Source organism: Rhea pennata, chromosome 1 (assembly GCF_028389875.1).
Source record: "Rhea pennata isolate bPtePen1 chromosome 1, bPtePen1.pri, whole genome shotgun sequence".
NCBI lineage: Eukaryota > Metazoa > Chordata > Aves > Rheiformes > Rheidae > Rhea > Rhea pennata.
The window spans coordinates 128,801,405-128,820,440 of record NC_084663.1 but is presented as its reverse complement, the minus strand read 5'-3'; the positions used below and the strand labels follow the sequence as shown (position 1 = coordinate 128,820,440).

The 19,036-nt window shown below is 35.7% G+C and overlaps 1 protein-coding gene across 1 annotated transcript in view; it reads left to right on the top strand.

Annotated features, from left to right (window-relative positions):
• Positions 1–19,036, top strand: part of IL1RAPL1 (interleukin 1 receptor accessory protein like 1) — a 656,553-nt gene that overhangs the window by 487,606 nt on the left and 149,911 nt on the right. Inside the window, exon 5 of the mRNA XM_062574156.1 lies at positions 3,395–3,469. Within this exon, the coding sequence (XP_062430140.1) occupies positions 3,395–3,469 (75 nt within the window). The remainder of the gene's footprint in view (positions 1–3,394; positions 3,470–19,036) is intronic.

Below are 19,036 nucleotides of genomic sequence, written 5' to 3'. Positions count from 1 at the left end.
TGCAATGGAGAATACCTAGAGATACTTTCATTTTTCCAGCAGTATGATGCAGAACCTAAGTGACATGATTGCCTGTGGTATAGAGATGCTTACAGTGGTATTAGGTTGGTAGACATCTATAAGGAATGCAATACTGAAATGGTGATATTTGCCCCAACATAGAGACCTTAGAGCTGCATTGTCTTATGATTACTCTTTAAAATATTAATTCATTGGAATTCTTCCGTATCACAAACGTTGGCAATTATCACCCAAAAGTGAGTAAAATATTGTTAACCCTAACCTCTGGTGTATATTTGTTTTAGCGTGGTTTATAGGTGTTTTTATGCTCTGTCCTCCAGACCATGGGATGGAGTTCACACTCAGCTAAATGAGGGGAACGTGTGGTATGCTGGAGGGCAGAGTGGCTATCTGTGGGACCTTGACAGGCTGGAGAATTGGACTGCTGGTCATGGGGTCCAACAAAGGCAAATGCTAAGTCCTGCACCGGGGTGGAATAACTGTGTGCAGTAGTACAGGCTGGGGCTGATTGGGTAGGAAAAAACTGCAGAAAGGGGCCTGGTGGACAGTAAGTTGAGCATGAGTCAGCAAGGGCCAACTGCACAACTGGACTATCTTAGTGAGAACATAGCCAGCAGGTCCAGGAGGGTAATCCTTCACCTCTCTTTGGCACTTGTGAGAATGATATTTGGCATCTGAAGTGTTGTGTCCAATTTTGGGCTCTCTGGTGAACGAGACTGAGTCCAGTGCAGGGCCACCAAGGTGGGTGAGGGCTGGAGCACTTGATGTATGAGAAGAAGCTGAGAGACCTGGGGAAGAGAAGGCTCAGGGAGACTTTATTGCTGTTTACAACTACCTAATGGGAAGTCTGTAGAGAAGATGGATCCAGGCTCTTCTCAGAGATGCTCTGTGAAAAGATGAAAGACAGCAGACACAAGCTGAAAAATGGGAAATTTCGTTTAGATTTTAGGACAAGGTCTTTCACCATGAGGGTGGTCAAACACTGGAAGAGTTTTCCTGTAGAACTTGTGAAATCTCCATCTATGGAGGCATTAAAAACTTGAGTGGACGACCTGCTCTAACCGGGCCTGGTGTGAGCAGGAGTGTGGACCAAATGGCCTCCAGAGATGCCTTCCATCCTACTTGATCCTGTGATCCTAATATATCAGCTACAGGTCTAATTTATTACTTTCAGTCACACTTACTCTGTTGAATAATCTATTGAAGAGCTGAACCTCACAAGTTACAGGAAAATTATATTCAGCAAAAATTATATATTAACTTCATATTGCTATTTATGTATGATTTACCTCTGTGGTATTAATACTAACAACTTATTGCCTAGTCATTTAAAAGTAGGAAGCCTCTTAGGGACCTGAGGTATAGGACCACAAAAATAATGTAGATCTTTGCATAAAGAAAAAAATATGTACTGTTTTTTAATGTGCTCTTTTATTGTGTTCAGATTAACTCTACTAGTTACTACATCTTTACTTACAATGAAAGAACTTTGTTTGCTTTGAAGAGTTTTAAAACAGATTTAGAACAACAGTGACTCAGAAAAAAATATCTGATGAATGGTAATTGAGTTGAGAATGACAGAACTGCAAAACTAAATTCAAATTCATAGTGGATGATTTTTAAAAAATAGCAATGTGCTGATAAATTATGAGCCTTTATAGAGAAGTTAAGAAACGGGAATGACTAATTTTGCAGTTTAAGAAAAAACATATCCAAGCAATTTAAATGCTTTTTCCTCCCACCCACTTTAGCCTCCAAGAATTAAAAAAAAAAAAAAAAAAAAAAAAAAAAAAAGGAGAGAGAGCACGATTAACAGAGAGCTAAAAAGTATTCAAATCAGTGTAAAGAAAAGTAATACAAAATCTAGTGATGTTGCCTAAAAGTCTTTCACAGCTGTGGGCTCTCTCTGCAGTCTATGGTGCAGAATGCTTTTCTGTGGAAGGTGGAATCTGTTGCTGGAAAGTGAACTGAAAGAGAAGCTCTGGAATAATTCCAGTTCTTTGCCATCTCTGAAGAGATATTTTGATTCAGCCCTAGCACTCATGGGTCAATATCCCAGACCCCACTCGGGTGGATTTATGCTTGCATCAGATAAATGAAAACCTCTGTAAAGCAGAAGCATGGGAGTTAATAATGGATCCCTTCTGTACTTGCTGCAGTTAAATTAATACTGTAGATTTCAAAGGGCATTGATAATTCAATCCAAGAGCGAAGAAAATAAACTGAAGAGAAAGCAGCTAAATCTCTCCTGCAATTCAGCTGACAATAAATGAGTACCTTTAGTAGATAAATCCCATACACATGTGGATGTGTGTGTGTCAGTAAGGAAGGGAACAGTGATTTTGACAAGTTGGATGGAGCAAATATTGTAGAGTTATATAAAAATGTCAAATGTACTTTAAACCTCTGACAGCCCATAATCAATGTGAAAGACTTAAATATGATTTAATATTGAAAAGCAAAATATCCAAATGTTCTAGATGACTACAAAAGTTGGCTCTTTCCCATGAGCGCTTACTAATCATTTTGAAGAAAAAAAGTGAATGTTCTTCTTTTCATGCCTCATGCACTTATCTGTCAGAGATCAGTAAAGAGTAGACTTACTAATAGCAACAAAAGTAGTAATAATCAATGTCAGTTTTATGAATTAAATACATAGTTGATGAATTTAGTAGAATGACTACGCTATTTAGCTGTGTGGTTTGAGTGTGCTTCCTATGAGAACCTCAACAAAGTTCTTGGACCATTATAAGTGCCATTCTTATTCTGTAGATCACATAATTCTATCAAAATTGTTTTTAGGGTGGATTAAAAGAACAGATGAAATCATTTTATTGGGAGTTTTGACACTGTTTCACTACATCCATCCCTTGGATTTTGAAAACTAGCCCTTCTTATGTTACCCTGGCTTCAAAACTTTCAGTGATGATGACTTCAGTGATCTTTTAAATAAGATCACTGCATTCATCAAATGTTCAGAATAATTTTTCAGTAACTTAGTTTATTTAAATTATTTCTCTGTTGATGAATGTATCCCATAAAATGGTAAGCTGAATTATTGAGTTAATATTATAGCATGTGTTACAATGCTGGCTAATGTTTATGAAAACACACAACCATAAGACATTATTACAAGCTTTTTATGAGGGTTTAAAGAAATTACTTTCAACACAATGCACCAGTATCTCAGTGTATGAAATATTCTAATTTTTGAAGCTGTATTTACTCTCTAATTAAAAAACTACACAGCTACTGAAAGCACATTATGTAAACAAAAGAAAAATCAAAGACTTTGTGAGACAATATATGTAAAATCAAGCAATATTCTACACAATAGTAATCATAAAACTATATGTTTGAATTTCTTTTCTAGCACCATTAACAGATAAGCCACCAAAGCTTTTACACCCTCTGGAGAGTAAGCTAACAGTTCAGGAGACCCAGTTAGGTAAGTAGCAAACACATAATTTCTACTAGAATTATATGAAGATATTTTGTGTGCTAATGTGTAATGCTAATATGATTATATGGCAATATTAATATTTTTATTGAAAAGACATTAAAACACCCCTTGTTTCCATACGCAGCTATGTAACATGTCATCTAGAAGTGTTGCTCATGATTAATTTGTAGTAAAAAATACTAAATGCTAATACTAAAAGCTTTTGAATATTACTGATAGTTATGCAGATTTCCTGGTTTTATAGTTATATGTGTACCTGAGTTTTTTTTAATTAAAAAAAAAATCTGTACTTAAAATTCTCTGTTTATTTAAGACTTGTGTGATTTTACAGTTTAAGTTTTGCCTGCAAGACTTCTTTGCTTTGGCGAATATCTATTGAATTGCAAAAATATTCTGTAATTATAAAACTGTGCTACTCTAAAACCTATAGGGAGACAATGAGAAGATACATAATAAATGTACAGGGGTGTAGTCTTTGTGACAATGAATGGAGAGAAATTCAGTCACGAGGAAACCTTTTCAGATTTTTCAGCCTAGTGGATGGTAGGTATGTTTTCTCACCATGGTCTCCTACTACTGTATAGGGAATTAAGGCTCCAGAGCTATGTGAATGAGTTACTACAGCTTGCAGGATGTAACAGTCCATCTACTTTGTGGCTTGGCACAGAGGACAACTTGTAAGAAACAGTCCTGGGCAGATTACACTGGAATTACGCTTTGGTGTTCATACAGTAACTGATCGATAGATCTTCTAGCACGTTAGCCACCGAAACAAATGGATTTGATGGTTCAGTTTAAATCTCAACCAAACCTTTGCAATATAGGGGGGGGGGGGAGGGCAAAACCGAGGAGATTCTGCTGCACAACACCAAAAGCAAAAGTCTTGCAAATGAGGTATGACGGTCTCTGGTAGAGTATTTTATGGTTCTTGCCAACCTATATTGAATAATAACCATCAAGTAATTTGTCTTTGTTTCTTATGTTTTATTACAAAAATAATTGTAGATACTTACATAATATTCTCAGCTGTTGATACACATATTTTATGAAAGTTAAATAAAAAAGAGTAGATGTAAATATATTTCCTTACAGAACTAGATTCTTTTGTTTTGAAGGTGTTGTTTCTATACAGCAGCTCAAAAAACTTTCCTATATGACATTTCTAGATGATTTTACTTTTCATCCACATATAAACCTAAGGAACATAAAGAGAAATGACTCTGCACATTTTTTTCCTAACTAATATTGCTTAACCGAAATAATTTTTTGGAAAAAAATGTAGAGCCTTTTGGGGCCATTGTCTTGCCTAAATGTACTGTATTGATGAGACTAATTCAAAAAGAGCATAATTCTTAGCAACCATCTAGAGGGTTTTTTTGTGTGATTTTTAGGATTAATCATATCTTTGACTTCATATAGTTCTAAGAAATGGAATGAATGATTTGAGAAGTGAATGGTTATGGAAGAAACACTTTTCAAGAAGGCTAAATAGCTTCTAATGAATGTGAACGTATTCACTTGAAAATGCCAGTTTCAGATGTATAGTGGAAGGACTGACCATAAAAGAATGTGAAACTATAATACTTTACTTTCTATCAGGAAGCTACAAGAATATATTAATTTATTGCTTAAAAGTCTGTGAAAAAGCCTGTGAGAAACCAGAGCGAGTGTAAAAAATTCATAAGTTCCTAACATGAAAATTATTTTTGACCTCTCTGTTTAGATTTAATATTTTGATCTTGCTAGACACTGTTTGAAAGGCGTGTATTTTGCTTTCTTTGTGGAATGGTATCATTGCCTTCAAAGGGCCACTTCATATCCTAAAAAGAGATGAAATGTTTTGGCACTGGAATAAAGTTCAGATTCACTTAGCGAAACCTTAGGCAATTACATAAGCTAGCAGCCACCTACCCGCCTGACGCTTGGAGTGATCAGATGTCCCAGACTGGCCTAGACACTACTGGAAAATGGGTATTTGTCCTCCAGAATGTGTTTGGAGTGGTGTGTTTGTCTTTTATTTGAGAAACAAATAAGGCTGGAGATGTGAGTGGCACACAAAAGGAAGAGCAAGGAGCTTGAGGTAGCTTGGGTTTTAACTCAGCAGCTCAGCAGTCCTTGGGGAGTTATCACGTCCTCAACTCTTCTGTGCTTCTCAGCTGGCTGCAGTCCTTCACCTGAATTGCACACGAAAGCAGGGTGTGAACGTTTGGGCATGCACGGAGGGTGTATACGTACGTAATGTACAGGAGTGCGCGTGCTGGAACGTTAACAGGGGTGGTTTACTCCAAAATGGTCCTGAGCTGGCAGGCTGTTTAAGAGCGGTGGTGGGCACTCTTAAGAAAAAGAGCTCAGTAATCCCAGTGCATTTGCTGCTGAAGAAGACTCTTGAGTTCAGTTCTTAAACTAAAGTAGCTCCACAGTGTCTAAATCAAGGTGGGATGACTCCAGGTCTGCCTGATGACTGCCAGTGATTAAAAAAAGAGACTGAAACACCTGACATTTGTGGCTGAGACATTTTGCTCTCTTCTGTACAGCAGCATTTAAAATTAATGTCATGGAACCACAATTCTGTTGTATTACTCTGTTGCATGGCTCCAGTAAAACACCAACAGGCCAAGAAGTGACTGCACGTATGGGGAGGCGTCTCTCTAGTGGGTAGCTAATGAAATGTTATGTTATGCGCTAACAACTGCGGTTTGACCTTGTAAGAGACAAGGAAACAAACCAGAGCTGGAAGATCCACACTCCTCCATCCTATGAACCTAAAGACTCCCGTGAAGCTAAAGCTAACGCATCTTTGTGGTGAGAGTCGTCCCACTCTTCACTTGATATTTGGGAGAGTGTTAAATATGGCTAAAGTGCAGTTAGCCTCAGAGTATCATGGGAATTTTTGAGACCTTATTGAAAATTTCTTTTTATCACATTAAATATTAACCAGAAAGTTCCCAAGTGGAAGCACAGAAGACAAACTGAAGAAGGAATTCATTTCTGGAAGAATTCTCTTAGGCATGAGCTCCTACAGCCAAAGTAGGAGGCAGAGAAATCCTACATGAAGAAGTAAAGCTCGATGCCCAACATATTCTGGTCTGCATTTAATCTTTTTCAATTGTAACTTCACTTCCAATTTTGTTAATTCTGTTGCAAGAGTAAAAATCCTGTTTTTTTTTTTTTTTTTTTTTTTTTTTTTAAAAAAAAAAGCTATTCTACTAAGAGTTCTTAAGTAGCTCTGGCAAGTTCAGTATAAGGTGCTTCTCTGAAAACAACAACTCCAAATAAAATACATCAAATATACTCTTCAAGAGTATGCAGCCGGCACCAAGCTTGGTACTGTCAGAGGATGAGGCATGTATTCCACTCGGCCCTGAGCCGTGCTGTGGGCTGGCAGCAACAAATTAGGGCAGGGAGAAAAGTCTCCATAACTAGGTGTTTACTATTGACTGGGAAGGAACAACTAATGGAGAACAACATAAAAAATGCGGAACTGCCTGTCATGATAGTCTTCCTCTTACCCCCAGCACACTACCAGAATCAAATCAACGAATCTCTGCTGAGATAAAATTCCCTTCTAAAAATAATAAAAGTAAGAACCTTTGAGTTCAGGCCTCATAAATAAACTCAGTTCAGGCATCATTCAGAAATGAATTCTCTGACATTGTTTTTTATATATGAAAAATTCTAAATTTCAGATAACTGGTCTTTTTCTTTTTAATTCTAGGCTCATGTAGATGTTACATACGTATATGTATAAATTCTGTTTTACATTGGCAAATGTTAAGTCTTATCAGTTTCACCTGTCTATCAGGCAACAACAGATTTCCCACTGGCACTGTAAATTATATTTACTTTCTCAGGGAAAGAGAAAGCATACTTTCAGTCTGATTCTAGAAAATCTAGTTTTATTATCCAGCCGGTTTATCTTTATGTTCCGAAAGAAGACAGAGGCAGCTTTACACCAGACAGAATGGAGTTTGAATAAAACATCACTAAATAATGATTTTAAACATCTCACAAGTTAGTTAGCCTATGTCCTCCCTACTTTTCAATACAATATTTTCCATTTCCTGATTCTGCACAAGGCTGTAATTTGAAATGCCAAAATTATCTTAAAAAAAAACAAAGCAATTGCTGCATTATTTTTAGGTAGTCTTGATGTCAGAGAAAGGGAAAAAAGGAAGAAAAGAATCTGAACACTGTATGAGTGGATCTACGAAAGAAGTTTGCACAGGCACCCAAACATTTTTTCTGCCATCTGAAGCTCATGAGTTTCATCCAAAACTAAAAGTACTAAAATTACTCTTGAACCAAATATGCAGGGTAATTTTTTTCTTATTTATCTTTAGGACATTTTTTCAATAATATACTGATACAATAGTATATTCAATAACACTACCTGATGAATTGGGTCTTGATTCTTATTTCTCCCTCTCCACACACATGTATCAATGAAAAAGGTCATAAAATTCCTTTTATGTATTATCTCTAAAGGAAAGATAGAAAGAATTCCCAGAGGTAAGTCTTCAGGGAGAGGAGACTACTAGTCCATTTATAACACCATGTTTTTATAAAAATCGTCTGCACAAATTGACGTTGTTAATGATGAAAGCACTCTTTGACTAGCCTAATCTGTAGCTGTGTAAATAAATTAGCTAAAGTGATATGAATTAACTAGCAATCTGTGTCTCTATTCTGTCTGAAAATTAAACTGAAAGAGCATCTAAAATTATTTCTTAGCTGTGTACAATTGATCTGAATGCCGTATTGACTCCATAACAGGAACAGAATCTTTTTCACAATCATATATCTATTTTTAAGCTTATCTTTTTAAATTACATCATTGTTCTTTAAACTAAGATGATATTTTCTGCTGAAGAAAACCCCAACTCTTTCCACACTGTTTCGATGTGGCAACACAGGCTGCTAACTAGGAGGTACCTGTTAAATGAAGGCCTGGGACAGGCACTGGCCTGCGCAAAGTCAAAGGTGAGGCACTGCCTCCAACCACTGGTACCACTCACAGCGTGGAGCCGGTGTGTGATTTTCTTCTCAGCCCAGACATTCAGACTTTGGGCTGAGAGCTTGGTCTCAGCAGGCTGGTGCTGGGGGACCCTTACGGCATCACTAGCGCCTGGCTATCATCGCCTTCATCCGATTCCTCTTTAAAGTGCGTATCTGTGCAAGCTCTGCCGAAATACAGAATGGTAAGAGCTTAGGAACAGAGTTTAGCTGCACCACCCGCTCTGTTAGATAATGTTGGTAGGAAATGTCTAGCGATAATTTATTGGCAGCAGGTCAGACTTCTGATAAATATCGCTACCGTTTGGTGGAGAGCTGCCCCCTTCACTGTTAATCTGACCCTGTCAAAGGGTGGGAAAGATAGGTCATCCCCAGGTTTAGGAGCCTTTTCTCAGACGACACCTTCCCCTGTTCTGCTCCAAGTTCTCAATCGCAAATGCTGAACAAACATATATCCTGAATAACTGAGATAGGAATACAGAGGAATTATTCTTTTATTCTGTAATGAAATCTGCTGGATCCAAACAGCAAGGGATTTTTTTTTCTTTCAATTTCTTGTCATCCGTGAGAAAGACATGCCTGTGTAATTGGAGCAATTGTCCATACGAAGTGAAAAAGTGAAGACAGGTCATACAGGTCATACTTGTTCCTCCAATTCCATACGGTTACTTTTACTTAAACCCTAAAATTAGGACTCCAAGAACAGCATAGGTTTAAAAAATCTATTGTATGTTTTCAGATGTTTTTTCCTGAATCAGAACAGGAAAGACTTCCCTAACCAATTAGCTACAGATTTAAAGCAGACTTTAGCACTGAAATAGTATATAAAAAGTTACAGAGAATATATTTTACTATTGCGTTGGCTGTGCTAGTCTGAATATGATTGCTCTTGGAAAATAGGCAAGATTTGTGTTGCTTAGTACTATTCAAGAGAAACATGAAAAAATCCTAGAAATCTCAACTGCTGTAGTCACATAGCAGTTGGACAACTCTAGACTCCCTATAACTAATGAACTGAAAGACTCTCTCTTGTCGTCAGTGATGATCTGACGGGTAAGCACAGAAGGGAGAACTGACTTGCTGCTTTACAGAATTTTATCTGTTCCAATTGAATTTTGAAAAAGTGTACTTTTTTGCGTATACTTTCTGAAAATATTTCCAGATTATATCTATAGATAATTTGTAGTGTATAGCTAGAGTGTAATAGCACTGACCCTAGTAATAACCAATGTTTTCAACCATCTGAATTAATTGGGCACTTTGATTCTTTGATATATTCTATGATTGGTAACCATATGGTAATGATTGATAATATAATATGGGCAACAAAGATTCAGGCGTGAATATTCAGAATTATAAATTCAAAATTTGCTTCACACATACTATGTAATTTTTACCTAAGAACTGTGGGTTTTTTTCTTTTTCTTTCAGAACATCACTAGGGTTTTCTTAACAACTTCAAAAAATTTTCATCTTTTCTTCTTATTGCAAAAAGTTAGTTTTCAACAAATTAATATTTTAAAATAAAAGTTTTTATTGAATAATTTTTAGTCTTACTGTTCTGAGATGTTTTAATACCATGTCACAACTTTGTGAGATAAAGTTCAGCTCATCTTGTCAAACAGTAGTGCATTCAATCTACAAGATTCACTTGTGCGGTTAATGGTTTAACTGCAGACTGATTCAAGAATACTCAACACTTAAAATGTGGTATAAGTGGATGAAGAATTGAAACTGTGTGTTTTCAGTATCTGGCAAAAAAACCCAAATGTCTCTCATAATTTTTTCCTGCAGAGATAAACTTCAAAATGTAAAGCATTTGTTTAAGAAAATCATGTACGGGACAATGTTTACCTATATCTGAACTACACAGGAAAAAGTGCTACTAATGTTGCAGTCATTTTTTCAATGATAACAGCTAGAGATCTCAACTGGTTCAAGTGCTGTTGCTCTAGGCTCTGTCCAAATGTATAATCAGAGAGAATCACTGTGGGAGAGACACACAGAAGACTAGAGGGCAGATGAAGTATCAGGAGGAGCAACAATAACAACAGTGGGGTTTTTTTAACTTATTTAGTAAATTGTAATATCCTTTTTCTTATGAGGGTGCTCAAAGAACATCATTCAGTGGACAGAGTGTGAAGCTATGAGAATGGAAGATGAACAAAAAGCTTTTTTCTCTAAAGCTGTACTATGAGGAAAATCAGAATATTGGAATTCCTGATCTGCCATCTGCACAGTTTTTTAAATTCTTTAGCTACAAGCACTGATGTTCTGTCTAATACATTCTACCAAAAAGAAAAATCTACTTTTCAAATTCTTTCATGGCATTTGCAGCTCAGGCTTCCATTTTCCAAATGCAGAAGTGTAGCCTAGAAGCTGCAGAAGTAGCTTCCCATATAGAAGTATGTTCCCAAAGTAAATAATGGACTGAGGACTTCCAAAGAGCTTGACTTGGGGGGGGGGGGGGGGGGGAACAGTGAAGAAGGTAATCACACCATAATAAAGGAGATTTCAGTCACTAAGAACTGTTTCTTTTTTTTTATCAAAGTTTTTAGGTACCCTATAGTCCTCACTATAGACCCTCAACCTTTAGACTGCATAATCTGGTTGTTCTGTAGCTGAGGTTCTCCACAAGTGGTCAAATATAGTTTACTAAGAGGCAATATGTAGGTTAGTACCGTTCAACAGTACTAAAGAAACGTCTGCAATTGCAGCTGAGTAAGAACATGCCAGCTAATTCTTCTTCTGCTATTTTTCCTAATTTAATCAGAACCTAAAAGGTCATAATTAAGATAATTAGAAATAGCTTACTTATGTATTTTAGATAATTAGTTTTCTCTCTTTCTCCATGTGTGTGTATCTGTGTGTAAATATATATATATGCATATATAATCTTCCTCTCTCTATGTATATATACATAAAATTTGCCAATATATTCAAATTTTATCTCACTTTATTAATGCTTTGTCTGAGAAATCTTTATCAGAAGCAATGAGGGAATGCTCAAACTTCTTTATCATGTTAGGGTATAATCCACTGAAAAATGTCTGCTCTACAGGGTCCTGTATACCCTACTTCTCTGAATCAATCTTTCTTTTAAGCATTCAAGTAGAATTTAATACAATAAAAAGGGGTCTGTGCAATCTCTCTGCAGTTATTTGCATTTCATTCTTTATGCACAGTTTAATGATGTAGGAATTTTTTCATTCTTCCTATTAGAAAGTAAACAACCAATTTACTTCTTTTTAGTATGGGAGAAAACTGTGGAACCTCTACATGTTTTCAGTTTCAGCTGGATAATCTTCCAAAAGTTTTGTTTCCTATCTAAAACTTACCTGAATCATCAAAATTCATATGGCTCTTACTAGCCCAGTAAAATATGATCAGATACAGCAAAATTTTTATAACACTCTGTGAGAGACAGCAGAATATAACAAATTATCAAAGGCAAAATCATAATAAACAGAATACTATATACTAAGAAATACAGTTTGGAAATAAGCATATACTGTACATGATTGGCACCCTTTGAAATTACAGTTATAAAAAGACTAATTATGTAAAATTCAAACATCAGGAGTCACATTGTTCTATGATAATTTTCCCTGTATTTCTGGCTTGAAACTATATTGAATTTTTCTAAATTATGTGTTGGCACTTTATTGTATCTAATATTGAAACACACAGAGGCATTTCCGCTCATACAAAAAAATACAACATCACTTTACAAGACTGTGCCTAAAAATGTTAATTAGAAATATCAAAATTAAAATTAAATACTACATCCTACATACTTATGATTGATAACTGCTTTAAATTAAATAATTCCTCCAGAAAATTCTGCTCTAAATACAGGTCTCTTGTGAGCAGCAATGATCTTCACATGTAAAGCTGATCTCAATAAAGATGTCTTTGGGCTATCCGTGGAACTACAAACACTAGCACAGTTTTTCTCCCAGGAATTAGGCTGCTCTCCGGATCTATGATATACCCTTTCCAGCATTATTGGTGAAGGCAGCATGTGCTGATGCAGCTGAAATTAGGAGTGCTTTTACGAGATGCGGTGTTGAACTTTGCTTTGTCTTGGATTCTTTGTCATGAGACTCAGCACTGTACACAACCTTCATTTTGAAAAATCCATCTAAGTCTGCATACATTCTTAGCAGCAGTAATTATTGGAGATTTTACAGTTTGTTTAAAATGGAAAGTTTTTTTTTTTTTTTTTTTTTTTGAGGAACACTGAGATATTTCTGGGCGACTAGCTGCAGATTTTTCTTAAATGTTTGTGATAAGCTCTTACAGTTTGGAACATCATGGTGGTATGACTACTTTAACATGACCTTAGTTGAACTATGTTTTTTATATTTGTTAATGGTTGTGAAATACTTAAAGTTTGGAATGGGCTTTTTTTAGGAGATGTTCCTGTTTGTTTACAAGGCATGTGATGAATACACAGAGCACAACATGCCTAGATACATGTATCACATATTTATTATAAATGTGCAATTCATGAGTTATCTAATTTTAGAATTGTTTATGATATTTAATATTTTATGAACTAGTACATCGAAAGGGCTCATGGAAATTAAGTTTGACTTTACATAACATAACTGATGCAAAGAAAAATTCTAACAATTGTTTATTTGTAGCATGTACTGCACACCTTTGTATAGCACTTCAGTAGTGGTAAATGGATGTTGGTCTGATTAAAAACTACAGGTCGATGAACCCCTCTGCTGTGGGTCAGGCTTGTGAATAATAGGATACAAATAGATTTTTAGTCCAAATATTTAAGAATAAATTTGAGAGTAAGTTACTAGTGATGTGTTGAAAATTTACATCCCAATCAAAAATTTTGTCATATATTCCTCCCAGAATACTCTAGCCAACTAAAAGCAAAAGATAACATAAAAGTATTTCTCATAATCTGTCTTCTTTTTTTATCTCTTATACTTTTATTTAAGGTGGAATAATGATAATAGACTAATCAGGGCTTTTTTTGTTCTCATGCAAGAAAACAAAATATGATCTGAAACATGAGATTTATTCAATGCTTAATTTTCATGCTCATCAGAAAGAACACACACAAAGGCCTATATACAAAGAAACTGGGGTTTCCACTGAACTCAGAGCAGCCCTTGAGAACCATGGAGACAGAAAGCAAAGAGAGAGAGAGAGCATTTGGATTAGCAAAAAAGAATTTAAATGTACCTCTCTAGATTAAAGTATTCATGTGATGTGTAGGTTATCTGCCTTGAACCCTGCAGTAAATGTCACCTTCTCTTGCATCAGTCATTTTACTTGTTTAAAGTATCTTTGAAATAGGAAAGTGCTACATTCCAATATGTTAGACTTCTTCCAATAACTGAAAATGATAACTGAAAATATTAGTATGCAAGGAAATATTAGAAAAATGCCATACTTACCAAGAAATAGAATATATCAAGTGACTATTTAATACATAAGAAATTCATTTACTAGAGAAATTAATGAAGCACACAATTCAATTAACCTTCATTATGGTTATTTAGAAAAAAAAATCAGAAAGGATTACAAATTTAGGTAGCTTACATTAATGCGATGGTTAGATTTGAGATGTGGGGCTGTAGGGTTATATGTTTGTTCCTTTTACAACTCATTCTAGAAATTTGTTTGAGTAATAAACAGTTGTGTTTTTGAATAATTCACTCAGGGTCTGATTTTTTGGGGAATTTCTAAGGCATGCATGGTACTTTTGTGCTCATTAAAAGTGATATGAGAACTATTTTCTTATCATTGCTTTTATAATTCTTTTAAGGATTTATACAAAAAGTACCTACAAATCTGTTGTAATTCAAATTGTATTAATAGAGAGATTTTGTATTTGTTGTGTGTTTTCTTATTCTCCCTTTCCTATTTTTTTTTACTCAATGTGTTCAATTTACATAATGCAGAATTAGAGGATTTATTACCTGAAGAAAGATGTCTTTTTCTTTTAATATGGATTGCAATTCTAATAAAAAGAGAGATGACTTACAAATAGAGTAGCCAAAATTGTACAATCTTTGTGTGTGTGATAAATAATAGATGTCAAAACACAGATCTTTGATCATGGATTCAGTATCTGAGATGCAGTTTTTAGTTTCTCAGTGCTTTGGAAAGGTCACATATTTTAAAAGCTTATTTATATTGATACCTCCAATCGTATGAATCATTACATTAATGAAATTATTCTTATGTTAAAAAAAAAGAACAAAGCTTACATTTACAAGGGCAGAGTCCAGGACTGAAATTGTTTGGAATTACCTTTGGGGAATGAAAGATCTTTGGAGTTATTATGAATAGTTTGTCCAGGATGTTGTTGGAATAATTTACCTAATTCTAGTGGATACTTATGCTCATGCATTATCAACAGTAACTACAACCTAATTTAAATCAAAAATTAAAATGAGGATTAAGGTGCTATTGTAGTAGTTAGTGGATAGACACATACAAAGAATAACTCCGTATACCTGAAAGATTTCTCTGTGAGCATTGCTACCTGCTACAGTGCACTATCATTTGAGTTTTATGAAAACTGCCTTCTTTTTCAGACTCCTGTTTTATTTTGGCAGTTGCTATAGTCTCTCCTTCAGGAAAGGAGAACAGGATAGGTAGGAAATGGGGTCTGGTGTCTAGTGCTATCTGAGCTGCCAGCACACCGGCAGTTTAATAGAGAAGAGACTTTGCAAGCTTCTGCTTTCATGGAAGAGCCCTAAGAGGAAGCAAATTTTTCTATTAACTGTTTCCTGGAATTTCTGAACATGCCAACTTTTTTGTTTGATTGGTTTTTTATCTTCTGTTTTAAATGCTTCTGACACAGTTAACACTGAAGAGGGACTTACCCAAAATATAAAAGCTGTTTAGAGTCAGACACACAAAGATACCGAGATGAATAGCTTCTGGTGATGTCAAGACCTTTAGGTTCTTACTATTAGTATATTATAGAGAGCATTCACTTTGTCCAGCTTGAGACCTCTAACTTGAATAGGCTCATGAAGTAGTCACTGGGGCCTCTAGAGGGCATACAGAGCAAATTAATCTGATCTGGTAGCTGGATTAGCCATTAATGTTGTGATATTTGAAGATTATTTTAATGCAATATAAATCTGTTTTTCCCTGTCACCTGGCCCCATGTCCTTCTCCTCTGCTTTCAACGAGCATCAGTGTTCATGATGACGGGTTCATGAAACAGCTGAAAGCTAATTCAAAAAGAAAGAAAACCAGTTCAGGTTCACTGGATCACTGTGCTGGTGGCACCAGGGTGGATCAACGCTAGTACCTGTAGGTAGAAAGGGTAGGAGTGGCTGGCCATAGAGAAAAGTGAGGAGGAGGCAACGTAAAGGCTTTTCAGCTCAAACCAATTAGGAAATATCATTGTAAGCCAATATTTGATCACAGTCAGTTCCCCATATAGTCACTATAGGGATTCATGCCTTTACAGCATCAACCATCTCATGTCAGATAAAACTGCTCTATGGAAATTACTTGTGTCTCCCCATCAAGGTGGCTTTCATCTTGACTTTCGCATGCTGAAGACTTACACCATTCACTGTATAGAAGCTTAAACCCTTCATTTAGGTGGCATGCCTGGTTAGAGCTTGTGAATATCTTCCTTTTTGTTATCAATACACAGTATGTGAATGAGCAGTAAATTCACACTATGAATGATGAGTCAGAGACATTTAAAATAGAGCTTTCAGAAGCATTTTACTTCTAAATATTTTACATCATGCAATTTTCTAATTGGAAATGTCACTGAATTTTATGTCATAGAATTTTATATCTCAGATTTTTTAATATGTTTGTATTTTTGATTAAGTTCATGAAAATGTAACTCTGTAACCTGAGATGTGCTGATGATTTATCATGACCAAATACAAAAGATAATTCCATCAGTTAATCATTGTTTTTATGTTATTTAAAATTGTACGTGAATCAGGCTGTTGATTACTTGGCTATCTAGTATCTAGTTTTGGAAATTCAAGAGCAAAGAATATATTTTACTATGACAAAAGAAAACAAGTAAATTAGTCATATCAACTCTTCAATTATATTTTCAGCTAATTTTCTTTTATCAGTTGCTCTTACTTCAACTTCTTTGTACGCATTTGTGTGAGTAAAGAGCATACCAGTTAATGTTTCTTGTTTTTCAGCATAAGTATACCTGAAAAATTGCTGATACTGAGAACAACATAATAAATATTTTTGAAGGGTTGATTTTAGTCATAGTGCTCATCAAACTTCAGAGACAATTATAATTTTAGCAGTTGAGCTTTCCAGCAGTAAATGTTATTCTTTTGATATTGTAATGTCAGAAGATTTATTTTTTAGATTTCTTTTTCAGTTGCTCCTCTTAGTGGCATGAGGAAAACCATCTCAGGACTGTTCCTACCTTTGAAATATGACTTTTTTATAGAAAAAAAGTATGATACAATCTGGACAAGTAAGGTTGTTGGATCTGTATTATGTAGACAATACATTGAAAAGGTACCACGTCTGTCTAATCTTAAAATTATGGAATATCTCGTTTTCACTGTGGTCTGACTCCTTGTTATCTAAATCATCTAAATTAATCATTTTAGAAGCAAAACAGTTTTATTTTAACATTATTTTTCTTCACACTGGAAAAGACCAGTGTTTTCTGTTAGTGTTGTGAATTGCTGCAGTCCACCATCTGTACCTGCCAAACTACCAAATCCCCATTCTCACCACATTCTGCAAACACGTCCTTCTTCTCAACTCCATTTTGCCTGAGTTTGTTACATAACTAGAAGCAGAGCTTGAAGTAGATCGAAAAGGAAGACTGGGTAATCAGTGTCTCTCAGAAGCTGAATGTGCCCTCTCCTTTGCTCATGATTTAGAATTTTATCCTTATTATTGCTGAACGGTGTCACTGATGGATCTATCACCCACTGCTCTGCAGTCTCCCTGCTCCTACCTCTTGTTTTGCTTTGTGGCAATCTGCTAACAAGCGTGGGTGGGGACTGACTCCTCTGAGCTGTCAGAACATCCCAAGGGAGGGAGGATAATTCATGAGTTTTTGTGTCCTATATTCACTATGCTTCTTTCAGAATTATCTTAATGGATGACAAGATCCATGTGGGCATCTGGCACTCACCCAGCTGGGCAGTTCTTGTGATATTTCACTGCTGAGGCTGTGTGTGGAGGTAGCTTTGAACTGCCATAAATAGAGAAGGAGGCTCCATGGTATCACGAGCATCGGGGCTTGATTACCCTCCAGATGGATGCCTATGCTTTAAGGTTGAAATGGATCTAACTTTTCCTGGAAAGAAGAGAATTTAAAATAGCCTCTTTCTAGTTCTGGATTCAAGGTGTTTGAGCTTTTTAAGGGATTGTCTAAATCCTCAGGACAATAGAGGTTGCAGGCAGATGTAGAGAGAGAGAAGAGACAAAGCTGATACTACAAACCAATTTAACAGCTAACAGGAAAAGCTTCAGCTACCAAAATTCTGCCAGTGGTGGTTATCTAGTATAAAACTCTTTGATAATCTTGATCCTGGATAAACTTAGGAAATAATCAAGAAATTTGGGAATGGAACTGATTCCATTTCTGTACCAGTGCCTGGTACATTGTTACTTCTACAGCTCTTCAACCCACATACACGGAGAAAGGTGTTGGACTGCCAGTAGCAGTTTACAAGCAATTCACAGATGAAAAGCAAGACTTCACAAGCTAAAAATGACTGAAGATGGAAATTGTGGTGTATGTAGAATTGTTGGCTATTTCGAAGTCACCTAATTGGGATCTCAAAAGAGTGAGTTATTGTATATTGGTTGACCCTCAGTAAATGATCCCCAGCAGCAATTACTGTTATATATAATTAGTGTATTGTAAATGCAAGGTAAACTGTTGCTAAAGTGTAAGATAGCATGATTGTCTTTGCTTTTGAAAGAGTTACAGTACACATAATCAGTTACTGTGGCATGGCAGGTGCTGCACAACTGCTTAAACAATGATAATTTATTTTTGAGTTAGAGAACAATGTTTAATCCTCACTAAGTCATATTTGTAATATCTCTATTTGTCTGTTCAGAATGAAATGTAATACAGCTCTGAATAGGAGCTAGGAGCTTCACAAATCTTAATGACAAATTAGGAGAAATGACTATCTGGACCATTTTTCACTTCTATTGGAAAGCACTGAATTTTAAAGCAGACTTGTTAGCAGAAATGTAAAAGTTTCAGAATGAGTATGTGTAACTATACTAGGCATGTACGTGTCTGTGTTCATCAAAAGTTATTTCACTGTGTAACATAAAAATCTTTTGCATATATACTCAGGGCCTATCCTGGCAGTACAGCAGCTTATCATACATCCCTTGTACTGCCATAACGTATCACTACCCTTACTATTTAAACTAAGCCCTACTATTTTTCCTTAGGTTTTCTTAAAGCAGGTACATATTATTAAGCTCTTGTGTCTTATGAGCACCTTCAATAAAGGAGGCTTTTTTGTGAGTATTTTCCGTCCTTTGCATCCAGAATGATAACAT